The 13,673-nt window shown below is 39.1% G+C and overlaps 1 protein-coding gene across 1 annotated transcript in view; it reads right to left on the minus strand.

The window, feature by feature from the left end:
* Window positions 1–3,683: 3,683 nt before the first annotated feature.
* The window catches only part of LGR4 (leucine rich repeat containing G protein-coupled receptor 4), a 118,639-nt gene continuing 108,649 nt past the window's right edge, over window positions 3,684–13,673 (minus strand). Inside the window, exons 15-18 of the mRNA XM_074274982.1 lie at window positions 13,216–13,341; window positions 11,179–11,300; window positions 10,802–10,879; window positions 3,684–6,755 (exon numbers count right to left, since the gene is read on the minus strand). Coding sequence (XP_074131083.1) covers window positions 5,479–6,755; window positions 10,802–10,879; window positions 11,179–11,300; window positions 13,216–13,341 — 1,603 coding nt within the window. The 3' untranslated portion in view covers window positions 3,684–5,478. The remainder of the gene's footprint in view (window positions 6,756–10,801; window positions 10,880–11,178; window positions 11,301–13,215; window positions 13,342–13,673) is intronic.

A 13,673-nucleotide genomic window follows, 5' to 3' on the forward strand; every position in this document is an offset into this window, starting at 1 on the left:
AACCTTGCCCAAAATGGGGTTGGGTGGAGAAAATCTGAATGAACCATGTAGAAGCCAGTGACTCCATGAGGCAACAAGAAATATTAAAACAAAGTCAAAAGACAAAAAATGAAAAATAAAATCCAAGGTATCAACAAAAACAAGTGACCTGGAAAACTGGTAGAGGAGAAAAAACAAGAATCACTGGATTATCTGAACACTATAATCCTAAAAAGAGTCTTAAAACTTTCCCAATCCCTTAGCACCAGAGAGCAAAGTAGAAACAGAATCCACTGATTGCTTCCTAAAAGAAATTCCTAAACACAAATTGCCAGTAAATTCATAGCTAAAAGCCTAAGCTTCCAAGTGAAAGAAAAAGTACTGAAGCCAGAAAGTGTCACACACGATTTAGTATCAGAGAATTTGGAATAAGACCTTTCAGGGGGCAAAGGATATGGGCTTTACTCAAGAACAAAGTGCTCAGCAAAACTGAGTATAATGCAAGGATGTGTGTTGTAAAACAAAATTCACCTCCAAGCATCTCTGATGAAAAAACCAGAGCTTCAGAGAAACTTGAAACTTCAAACATAGGAGTTAAGAGAATAATTAAAAAGTAAATGTGAATGAACAATGACAAAGAAACAAGAAAAAATAGTTTATGTTCAAATACAGGGAAATGATACATGTGTCCCCTCTGATCCCTATCACTATCAGCCTCTGTGGAAAATATCCAATTAGACAAGATCTTAGAATGGTTCTGTTATTCACGGTATGAATTTTGTTTTTCTTCATAGGATTTTGAGGTGAGAAGACAGATCTTGACTGATTAAAACAAATTTTATACATGTGCATATGTATATTTTGCATGTATAAATAAACATGCATATATAGATAAACATGCATATATAAATAAACATGCATATATATATATATATATGTATATATATATATATATATACATAAACAGGGAACTCTGATCAACATAATGATCTATCATAACTCTTCGTGATGAAACTTGTTGCCCATCTCCTGACAGAGGTGATGGGCTCAGAGAACATATTTTTTTTTTTTTTTTAACACAGGTGATAAGAAATGCTTTGCTCAATTATACTACATGCATGTAACAAATATTTTGTTTTTCTTGTTTTCTCGCATGGGGAAGGGAGAAGTAAGAAAATTGATCTTTATTTTAAAATAAAATTTTAATTAAAAAAAAAAAAGGATGTGAACTTTTTTGAGTATAGAGATTGTGTTTTTGCCTTTCTACCTCCAGGTCTTAGCCCAACAACCAGAACAGAATGAAGGCTTAATAAATGTTTGTTGACTTAACAGTGCCTGGCACATAAAAGGCATTTAATACATGTTTGGCTGAAGTGTTACTTTACTTCACTTATTTGGATTTTTAACTTTTATGTAAAAAAATAAAAAGTAATCTGGACCAAAAAAAAATAGAATTATGCAATCATTAGCGTGTATAGCAAAAATTAAACAAAGAAGCAGTTAGATGGAAACAGAGCCAAAACTAGGGCTAAAGCAGCTAGGCAGATGCCTCAAGCACAATAATCAAGAGAAACTCAACAATTCTTTTCTAATCTGGTGTGAAAGGATTTCAACCCTTATCCATGCAGAGGACCCACAATGATGAAATTTCACAGTGCTTTTGAAGTCCTGGAGTATCTACAACTCTATTTTTTTCCTATTATATGGGAAAAAAATAGCATGTTTCTTCTGCTCTTCACAATATGTTTTATCATAAGTTGTATGTGATACAGTGTAGATTGGACAGCAGACAATAACACTCAGGGGGCACAACTTTTAAACACTGGGAAACCTTTTTCAAACCTTGGCACTCCAAATGCTTTGTCCTGGCTCTGATTAGAAATTATCTAAATACAATAAATACATAAATCAGAAACGCAAAGCAAAATGATCTCAGTCTGGGAACTTGTATAACTCTGAAGAAATACAGGAAAGCAAAGCCAAATCTTCAAGCATTCTCAGCAAACTGGAAAAATCCACAACACGCCCCTGTTTTGATGCTGTGAGCTGAGGAGAGACCCTTGCTTCTCAGAAAGTCACAAGCAAGCACAAAGTCTAGAGCAAGCCCTATTCCACTTGGGGAACAATTCAACAAAGTGGATAGAAATAAGACATTAGTACCATAAAAAATAACTATAAAAATTCAGAGAAACTTGTATTAAATACTGCAGGGGGAAAAAAAAAAAAAGCAGAACCAAGAACACAATTTACACAAAGACCACAGTTAATAATAGAAATGAAACACTGAAACACATCTGAATTCTCATTAATACAGTAACCACACTTGACTCCTGGTGACTGAGGGTTAGGAATGCCTCCTCCTCCTTGGGAAAGAGGTGGTAGATTACAGCTGTGAAATGAGGTGTATTGTTAGACGTGATAAATGGCTTGTTTTGCCAGGCAATGTTTTGTGATGAGAGGGATATGATGTAAAAAAGAAACGTTGATAAAATGTTAAAAACAAATTCATTGTATGTTGGATGCAAATAACGATACTGCAATTAATGAATCACCTAGGTATCTTAAGATATAATATGCAAAATATGATAATTGGCTACAGTCCAATGGAAATAAACAGTGAGAACTTTAGATAATGCAACCATTTCAGGAGATTCCTTATTTGTATTAACCAGAGATAGTCAGACACTATCACCACATTGGTTCATTTTGCCTACCTACTTTCCTCGTTATAATAGTTGAATTTGAATGTTTGAAATATTTTGGCTAGAATTTATGTGCTGCTTTAGCTTTAAGATATAAAAAGTATTTTCCATATGTTATCTTGTTTAATTGTCACAAGAACCCTAAGAAGCAGGAGATACCATTTTTCCTATTTTATAGATAAACTTGGGTTGAGAAAAGTGAATCCCTCTTTGTCCAATGTCATACAGCTGGTAAGGGGTCAGGTTTCTAACTTCGATTTTCCTCATATAGAGATCACCTACCTGTATAAAAATTATTTTAAAAAAGAAAGTTTTGAGCCAGTGGAGTGTATATCTGCTTTACAAAACCCAGCCTAGTTAAGTTTGGAGAGTTTTGTCATCAGAAGTCTGGCTTCCATTTGGCCAATTTCTTTGGCCACAGCAACTCATGAGACCTTGTAGGTAAAGAGTGTCTGATGCTATCCAGTACAGGAGCTATTCACACAGGTGAAGTGAGGCAGCTTTTCAAGCAATGAAGTGTCTACTTTTTTCATTTTTCTTTCTCTTCTTTTCACTTTCTTCCTTCCTCCCTCCCTTCTTTCTTTCTTCTTTTTCTCTCTTCCTTTCTTTCTTTCAAGAGACCTATCTGCATCCAAAGAGAGAACTATGGAGACTAAAAGTGAATCAAAGAATATTATTTTCACTTTTGTTGTTTTTTGTTTACTTGGGGCTTTTTTTTTCTTTCAACTTTTGATCTGATGTTTCTTGCACAGCATGACAAATATGGAAATATGTTTAGAAGAATTGCACATATTCAACCTATATTGGATGGCTTACTCTGGGAGGCGGGGCGGGGGGGGGGGAAGAAAAGTGTGAAACACAAGGTTTAAGTAAGGGGAATGCTAAAAACTATCTTTGCATGTATTTGGAAAAATAAAAAAGTTTTTAAAAAAGGAAAAAAAATAAGTTTTGAGAAAAATGTTTTCCAAGCTTTAAAGAAATGTAAAACATTTTAACAAGGCATTCTTTACTCATGTAATATTTAATATTTAGGAGATGTGTAAATATACAAACAGCAATTTTTAAAACTTGTGAATGGTTGTCCTTACACAATGACCAGTAAATAAATCCCTCCCATATTTTTTGTACAAACTACATGATTTTGATATACAAAGATTCTGTTGTTGTTGTTTTTTTATTACATTGACAATGTACAACCAAGATTATTTACAATGCAAAAAAAAAAAAAAAAAAGGATAGAAACCACAATTTAACATTCTGCTACTGGCAGCCACTATTGCTTAGGAGGTAGCTTTAATTAACAAAATGAACTGAAGCCACATTTCCCATCATATGTTCTATCAAATAATTTACATACAAAGATAAAAATTCATTATATGCACAGTATGTACAGTTTAAACTTTAAAACTGCAATCTAGCTTAAATTTTTTTTTTCATATTTCCAGAATAACTGGTAATGGCAGTGGGTTGGCTACTGATTTAGCCTATTGTTCAAAACACGAATTGGACAGCCGGGATTGGTTACGAGACTTCACAAGGCTTTGAACTACAGGCCCACTGACTAAAACTTGGTGATTTGGGATTGTTTTTTGTTTTTCTTTTTGTAAAGACAAAAGCCTTTTTGAACCTCAGTGATACCTTTACCTTACTTTATCTCACTAGATCTTCCCAGTACCTAAGCTACTCTCTGTTTACAAATTAGGCACACTTTGGGGAACTATAAGAACGCTAAGAAAAATAATGCAAGTTCTGGATAGCACCTTAGGTATAGAGAGAACTCAGTATCCTGGGAACTATCTGTTTAAGTACTTCAAATCATATTTAGTCTTGAGTTTCTTCCAATTAAATCTATTCATTCCCCCCAAGTCTACTTTGATTTCAGTATAAATCAACATATAAACAGAAACCATGCCATGCAAATTGAAAAATATGTGTAGAGCCCACGATGTTATGAAAGTTTTGTTTTGGAAAAACAAATGGATCTTCTGGCACAGTTTTGGTACCAAAAAAAAAAAATCCCATTTCACTCATTTTAAACCAATTAATTCTATTAAACTTTAGTCCTTTAAATTGTTCTTGTAGAAGGAGCTGAACTATCTCAAAATATGAAGGACAAAATTTCATTAAAACCATTTTTAATAAAAGAAAATAACCATTCAAATTCCACCATAATCTTGACAGCTGTTAATATTTTAAATTTAGTAGCCTTTACAAATCTGGGGGTTCATCAATTCTTAAACAAAATCTTATTCTCTTAAATCCAATATTGAAACATAAACCCAAGTTTTGATGCCTACACCCCCTCGCAGTTATGTCTGGGAGACATTCCCTTATTGGCTCTGCACGACAGTGTCCTGAGATTAATGATGAAAATGCCATACAAAGTAGCAAAGAAATTTCCCCCCTGTAGGAAGTCACATTTTAAACTAATTCTCTTATATTAACAGCTGTTCTTTACCTTGTGCTTAACAGGGAAGTGGTGATGAAGTTTGATTCTTGCAAATCAGATGAAGCAAAATACAATTAGGGTGCATTAAAAAGTTTTTCCATATAAAAGGAGGGACAGTCCTTGGAACGGGATCTTTGCTGCTTACAATCCAGGTCCCTGTTCTTTAAAAATGTACACTAGGAGAAAATAGCCTGCCACCTTCTCTTTTTATTAGTGACCCCAGGCAGGAACAGAAGTGCTTTCTCAATGAAATGTCACAAGAGCCAACACTTACTCGAGAAAAATCGTACTTTTACTTTGTAAAAGGGGACGGGGGCGGGTGACCAAAGAATAACTTACTGACAGTCGTCAGTCTTTCACTCGGGGGATGTTGTAAGCGTAGCGGACCAGAGGGAAGCCCCTGCTCTGGTAGAAGCAGGCCCGCCCACAGGCCTGCACTTGGTCCGAGCTGTCGGAGACGAACGAGTCTTCTTCGTCCGCATAGTCTGAGTGGGCGGACTGGGTCCCACAGTCAGACCAGTAGCCGTCAGGCCGCTGGCAGGGCGCCACGGCCAGTGCAGGGCAGCTGTGGGACTTAATCAAGTGTTTGCAGGCCACCGGCTTTGTGAGGAGGAAGGACTCACAGCAGTCGCACACGGTTAGGTTCCCCTGCAGATGGGAGTACATGCTGCAGTCGTAGTAGAAGTCCTGGGCCACGCAGCCGGCCTGGCTGCTGACGGCCACGGCCACAGGCCCATTCTTCCTGGCCATGTGCCGCCGCAGCGACTTCCAGTCTTCCTTAAATCTAGGGTTGAAGAAAACGTACAGGACCGGATTCAGGCAGGCGGGCAACGGGAAAAAGATCAAAGTGACCGATTTCATGATCTCTGGGCTGACGGAGATGGCGGTGATCAGGGGCGCAAATGAGAAAAACGCCACGGGGCAAAAAAAGATACAGTTGGTGAAGATGAGCCAGGCCACGTGCTTGATCATGCTCGCCTGAGAGTGCTCCGAGAGGTCCTCCTTCTCCAGGTTGCAGTAAAGCTTGGTGTAGATAATGGCCATCAGGAGGAAGGCCAATGAGTTCAGGAGCACAAGGGTGACGGTGAAGCCCAAGGACGCTGTTTCGCCAGTGGGGAAGGGCAAGCAGAGGGGAGATGCGGAATATTCCCCTCGGTGGAAGAGGGGCAAGCAGCCGGCCACCGCAGCACACAGAAACGCCAAGACGGCGGCCGCCTGGAACTGGCGCAGGTGGTTGCTCTTCCCATTTTTCAGGATCTGCCTGGCGGATAAGCTTCGTTCTACAGCTGCGAGCATCAATAAAAATATGGCGCTTTCTGACGAAAACACTGCAAGGAAGCCAGCAACTTTACAGCCATTGCCTGTCTCCCACCAGATCCCAAAGTCAGCGAATCTGCCCCAAGAGACGGCATCCAGGAAAGTTAAAATGCCAGTATAGACTCCCGTGAGTAAGTTAGACACAGAAATCAGGCCTATGAACAGCTTGGAGGAAGGCCATGGAGCACGGGCTGCAAATGTCGTGACAAGGACAAGCAGATTGAAAAACAAGGCAACCAAAAAAATAAACCACACGGTGAGACGAATCATCCAGCTCCCCAGGAGATATTCACAGGGCTTAAAGGCACCTAAGAAAGAAAAAAAAAAGCAGTTTTAAAAAATGAAAGTGTTTTCAGGTGCCATACTTCATAAAACCTAATGGTCATTTTTCTGCTTCTAGAACCCAAGTGATCTATCAAATTAACTTTAATATCAGATGATTTCTAAGAACAATTTAATTTAGAATAATCTGAAATAATTAATTTGAGTTTCTTCTAAGTTTTCTTTAAAAGAACTGCTAAGGTCATCAATGATGTTTAAAGTCTCATTATACTTATCTATGATATAATTATGTCCTTCAAAGTGTTTTCATAAGGCCCCATATGTAGAAAAACACTTAGAGAAGTTTTGTTTTGTTTTGTTTTTGGTAGTAGCAAAGAAACCAGAGAGATATCCATCTATTGGGGACAAATTAAGGTACACTAATATAATGGAATTAAAAACTATGTCTTAAAAAGAGATAAAATGGTTTCAGAGACACCTGTGAGGCCTTTTATGGACTGACTTGCATCAGAAGTGAAAAGAACAGAACTAGGAATGCAATTTATGCATTAATAATCTGTAAAGGCAAACAACTCTGAAATTAAAATTCCGATATCTGCATGATCAACCATGATTCCAGGACCAATGATGAAGCACACTCCCTCCTGCTCCTGGCAGAGATATGAAGGACATCAGGAGCAGAATGAGACATATATTTTTGAAGCCTGAAAATGTGGAAATGTGTTTTGCTTGACTATGTATATGTGCTAGAAGGGTTTTCTCTTTCTTCTCCAATGGTTGGGGGAGTGAGGGAGGAGAGATAGAAGATTATAGACAAGATAGGGAGGGGAAAAAAAGAGAAGAAAAAGAAAATTCTGAGAAAGAACAGAAGGGAGGCCAGAAAGAAGGACAGCTTTGAAAGTCATGCACTTAAAAGGAAAAGGAGGACAGAAAAAGCCATGCACTTAAAAGGAAAAGGAGGACAGAAATAATTGAGATCTGCAGCAGCTCCATATATCCTTCTCTCTCTTTTTTTTGAGGAGGAAATTGGGGTTAAGATTAATTGGAGTCACACAGCTAGTAAGTGTTAAGTGTCTGAGGCTGGATTAGAACTCAGGTCCTCTTGACTCCAGGATCAGTGCACCATCTAACTGCTCCCACCTTTCTCTTTTCCCTTTCTACTCTGTATTGTAAAAGGCTCAATTCTCCTTGGGGTTTAAGTTAGAAAAAAGATTTTTTTGTTTGTTTGCTTTGTAAGGACTTTCACTTCCATTATTTCATTTGAGACTCACAACTTCCTAAGACAAGTAATTCTCATTTTCTCCTTCCTGGTGGGAAACAGACCTAAGACAGTTAAATAACTTGGGCGAGATCCCAGAGCAATCTTCCCACTATAATGGGGTGCCACTCAAGAGTTTGCGGAATGCAAGAATGTGCTCAATTGTGCCTCGTTTTGCATTAATACACTTGTCCAAGAGACCTAATTAGTTATGGCACACTGTAGTTGCTTAAAAAGCAAGCATGAGCAGACACCCCACATTGGAGCTATCTGACAGAAAACACTGAGCTTCAGGTTCGCCCTGAGACACGTTCTGAAGTGTTCTCTCTCCACATGTGAACCGTTAGGAAGCCTGCCTTGCTAAGTGCCATAAGCAGTCCAGACTCCCACTCTGAAAAGCTCCCTTCATAGAAACAACTGAAGTTCGGGGCCAGAGCTCCATAGGCCATCAACCATTCCACATTAAAGGACTGGATCCCTTCAACTCTATCCTTGTTCCCAACCGACAGGAAAAATAAATTTTCAGCGAAAATGAGGAAATTTGTTCCATAGATCAACAAATAAAATAACTGCCGAGCTTATGGTGACTGTAAATGTAAGAGCTCTGTGGGCTGCTTCTTGTAGACTTTGGCGAGGACTAATGCACAAAGTGAAATACATTACGTAAATTTGCAGGACGCTTTGTATTCTCATTCATTCAACAGATACTCACAGGGCCTGGACTAAACGTCAGGCCCAATGCCGGGTGCCACAAAGAATACAGAGACGTATAGTGTGGACAAGCAGGGAAATAATCAGGAAGATGACGGCAGATGTGGTATGAGCATGGGGTAGGTCAATTTTATGAACTAGTTTTTTATAGTTGAGGAAATTGGAAATAATCTCTGTTTATGTTATACCCTGTAAAGCCACAGCCCCACAGGGGAAGAGGAAAGGACACTCACAGCTATAGCCCAGACCACCCTCTAAGATGGGGAACCTCAGGCAAGTGACTAACCAGCTATCAGTGGGTGGAAGGGGGCTGAGGAAAAGGGCTTCCCCCAGGCAGCCTGCAGGCATTCTGCCTGTCAGCCCCTTCTGGGACGGGGGAGAACTGCCTCACTCTCCCAGGACAGAAGGGAGCAGCTGGTCATTAAACCAAAAGAAACTCTGGGGATGCAAGTCAGTAGCTGTGACAGCAAAAAGATCACACTCTTGCTTATCCGGGGGCTGGTGCTTCCATCTTCCAGCAGTTAGAGAAATGAGGTTCTCCCTCCCTTCCCAAAATCAAACTTCAGAGTGTGTTTCAGAGTTCAGCGGTGAGCACAGCCCTGCTTCCAAATCTGGAGGTGGTTGTTCTCCCCACTGCCCTGGGGTCCCAATGAGTCACAAAAAAAGCCCTACCTAAAAGTCAGTGGTTTTGATTCTCTGTGCTGAACTCAAGGCCTCGGGCTACACTACTGTACCATCAAACAGATCTAGCGTATATCAAACACATTCTATCAGCTACATTTTATTTCATCTTTCCTTTCAAAGTAAAATTTCAAATTACTTTTCACTTGCGGCCCTTCCTCTCTAGGAATCAAAGTCGGACATTAACATAGGTGCTTGTAGCTTACTTCCTTCCTCTATTTTTTTAATCAATGTAAACAGTGAATAACAGAGGAGGGAGGAATTTTTCTTTTTGGTTTGGTTTGGTTTTTTTAAAAATGAGAACTTTTAAAATCCAGCAACTGTGTCCCCCTAGAATCCAGGAATTCTAAGTCAGTCAATCAATCACCATTTATTAAGGAATTATTATTATGTGTCAAGTACTATGCTGGGATACAGAGAAAGGTTAAAAACTCCAATCCCACATCCTCAAAGAGGCCAGAGGATTAAAGAATCTGGGCCTTGGAGTGATGGACTTTGTCTCCATCAGAATGGAAGTTCCTTGAGGACAGGGTCAGAGTTGTATCTAGCACTGACAAATCATGGGCAACTTTATAAATGCTTATTGATTAACCAAGGAGACCAGAATTCAGATCCCAACTTACTAGATGGGAATTCTCATTTTTCCTCAAAAGCTTCAATTTCTTTTTTTTTTTTTATAAAATGAGAAAATTAATATTTATACTTGCTGCCTTTACAGGATGGTTATGAAGAAGGCAACTTGTAAACTATAAAAATTTCAGAGAAATGTGAGCTATTAAACAAAGTGTCCCAAAAATCTGATGGCATAGTTAAGCTTTACTAGGCAGCCAGGTGGCTTAATGGAGAGAGTGCCAGGCCTGGAGTCAGGAGAACTTGAGTTCAAATCTACCTTCTAATGTTTACTAGCTGGTGAGACCTGGGATAAGCCACTAATCTCAGTCCCTCTCAATTTCCTCAACTAAAAAATAAGGATATTAATAGCACCTACCTCTAAAGGTCACTATAAGGACCAAATGAGAGAATATTTATAAAAAGATTAGGCAAAGGGTCTGGAATACAGTAAGCCTTTAAATAAATGTTTGTGGATTTACTGACTTAGAACTCCAAGACTCCAGGGTGACACAGCTGCTGAATTCTAGGAAATTTTAAATGTTCTTGTTAAAAAATAAAAACAAAAAATCCCAAACACTCTTTCTTTCTAATCTGGTATACTGATGACATTGATTTGTTTTTCCTTTTTCAATAGACAGAGAAGTTTCTAAGTGCTTAATACATTCTTGGAACCTCCTGAATTGCTCCATCCATTCTCTCTCCCACTAACTGCAGGGAGAGATCCTTGTTTCAGAACTCCCAGAAGGTTTGAAGGAGATATACCTACCACTTTGAAATAAAACCAACAATCAGCAAAATCGCCAATCCTACCTGTTGCAGGAGTACAGTGGATAATTGTCTGGCTGTGTTCTTCTTTCTCAGTTCTGCCTGTGAGATCTGCGGGATCAGCTATATCAGAGAATACAACATACAATCACATTTCTGACCAAGGTGAATAATCATAAAAATATATGCTTATACATGACAATCCAAAGTTTTCTTAAATAAGAATTCACATTAAATCTCACTGAGAGTCCTACCCCTGCTTTAGGATGCATCTTTTAGCATTATTATTTTTTGTATTCATCTATATATTAGCACAAATACGACAATATTAACACAAATAAAAAGTCACCTTTCACTTGCCAATAACAGTAAAAGAAACAGCTGCTCCCTTAGGTTTTCCTCAAGTTTTAAAAAGCACTTGCCTTTTTCCTGATTGGAGGAAACGCTGTGGTCTGGAAGGCCGGCATCATCTGGGTTTGAGTTTGTGTAAGAATCACATCCCCAAAACGCACAGCACTGGTAAGCATACGGCACAGATAAAGACCTAAATCAAAATCAAACAAGAGCTTTAGAAATCTATGTTAAACCAATAACGTTCTCTAGGGGTGTGTGGGGGTGTGTACAAAGTGTTCATGCTTTCATCAATGTCATCTTGCTTGCCTCATACTGGTTGAAGGCAACTCTGAGTTCTCAAAAACTGTCCCCACAGAGCACAAACACTGGCAGGGGGTGCTACACCAAGCTAGAAAAACTTCAAGTTTGAACCTGGGGACAGGCTGTAGGCCTGCTGTCCAAGGACCAGCCTGGTTAAGTCTGCACAAGCTCATCACCATAATTTTTTAAATCCCATCCAATTTTTTGAAGATTAAATTATTGTAGGTTTTGCAAAGGTGAATGTTAAAAACTATCTTTGCATGCATTTCAAAAATAAAAAGCTATTATCAAAAAAAAAAAAAAAAAAAAAAGATTAAGTCGTCGTAAAGAGGCTGGAATTTGCAGTAGAAAGAGTAAGCTCCTGTCCTGGATTCCTTCCTTAGTTTCCCTTGCCTGAAGAGATGCCTTCTCCACCTTGGAGAATGCCTTCTCCCTCCAGGAAGATCTTGCTATTCCTGCAGTCTCCTCCTCTCAGCAGCAAGTTCCTTCCAGAAGCTCCATTTGGAGGAAGGAACCAGGCCAGCCACTTCTGTCCCTACTCATCCTCTGACTACATTTTCCTTCCATGCTGTCTCATGGGTACCTTCTCCTGATCTCCTCTTTTCCCTTCCTTCAGCTCCCTTTTAGGTGTTAATGTCCCTCATTTAAAAGGGGAGATAAACTTCTTAAAGGCAAGAATTGTCTTTCTTTTTGGTTCATCTTTGTATTCCCAGCAAGAGCCAAGTGAATGACCCACAGTAATCCTTGGTAACAAATAACTCATTTGCTAATAAATTTACAGAGACTTGAGCCACAAGATACAGCAGTCAGGAAAAAGAGGAGCATTCAGCTTTCTTAAAGTACACTCTTATAAAATGGGGTATAAACCAAAGTTTGTAAATTAAGTTCTATTTAAAACATGTTAAAGGGGAGATCAGAGAGGCATCAGGGCATATGGAAGCAGATTAGACCCAGGGGACTGCCTCTGGCATCTGGGCAAGTAAATCATTCTGTCCCCAGGCTTCATCCTGATGACTTCTCAGAAATCCTGTACCCCTAAATCATGGGTCTGTGAGTCAGAGAATATGGGCTGACATCCTAGCTTTGGACCTGGGTCCAAATCCTGGCTCTTCCCACTCCTGTCTAACCTAGACAGGCTCAGGAAAGTCACTCTTCAAAACTTAGGTTGGTATGAATTAGATCAAGTCAGGCATTATTTCTGAAGCCCTTTGAAAACCTTCAAGCACTACACAGTGCCAGCCATAAGGATGATGCTGCTGTCTATACCCACAATTCTATGGGTATTATTAAGTCTTTTTATAAATAATCCGCACAATCCTGCTTGTCTTTGATTCAAATCTGAACTTTTCCCATTGCATCAGTCTACACTGACCTAACTAATGCATCATTCTCTTTATCCACTGCAAGGATCTCCTATCCCATTGTCTCCTAATAAGGAGAAAAGGGACCAGACAAACCTGTCCTGGGAATGGATGCTCATAGGCATGACTTCCAGTCCCGGAAAACAGGGCCAAATAATTTCTTTGTGTACCCAGAAGGGGAATAAGTTAATACTCAGAACAAAGTCTGGATTTCATTCAGAGCAGATAAAACCTGGAGTCAGGAAGGCCCAAATTCAAATCTTGCTTCAGCTACTTTCTAGTTGTGGGATCCTCCAGCTGAGGCGCCTTTTCTGTGCCTTAGGTTCCTCATTCAAATTTGAATTTGAAGGCTTCTCTGGGCCATTCCATCTTTGTATCTGTGATCCCATGCTCCTTAATAAAGAAAAATGGTAGGGAGTGGGTGAAGGGGGAAGAGAAGAATACCTGAGATTCACAAAGTCCTTTGCTGCTAAGGCTTCTTTCAGATGAAAGTTGCCTGTCAGTTTTAGCTGATTTAACCCATTCAGTCCTTCTGTTGGAAATGAAGTCAGTTCATTGAAACTGATATCTCTAAAAAAAAAATTTAAACCTTAGATTAACATATTATAATGTTAGTCACACAAAAACCTTCTACAAATAGATAATGTAGGATAAAATGTGGGATAAAATATTCAATGTAGGATAAAATATTAGTGGCTTAAACTGGAACATCCAATTCTTCAACAAATAAACATCTACCAAGCCAGCTATTTTCTCAAAAACAATTATTGTGCAGTACTGTCAAAATCAGAACCAAAATAGCTTGCGCATTTGGGAGGCATGCCAAGCACAAAGAGTAAAGAAAAGGGGAAATATTTTGACAAAGCCCCACAGGGGTGACACCAGAGTCCCAGATTTTAATG

This window comes from Sminthopsis crassicaudata, chromosome 6 (assembly GCF_048593235.1).
Source record: "Sminthopsis crassicaudata isolate SCR6 chromosome 6, ASM4859323v1, whole genome shotgun sequence".
Taxonomy (NCBI): Eukaryota; Metazoa; Chordata; class Mammalia; order Dasyuromorphia; family Dasyuridae; genus Sminthopsis; species Sminthopsis crassicaudata.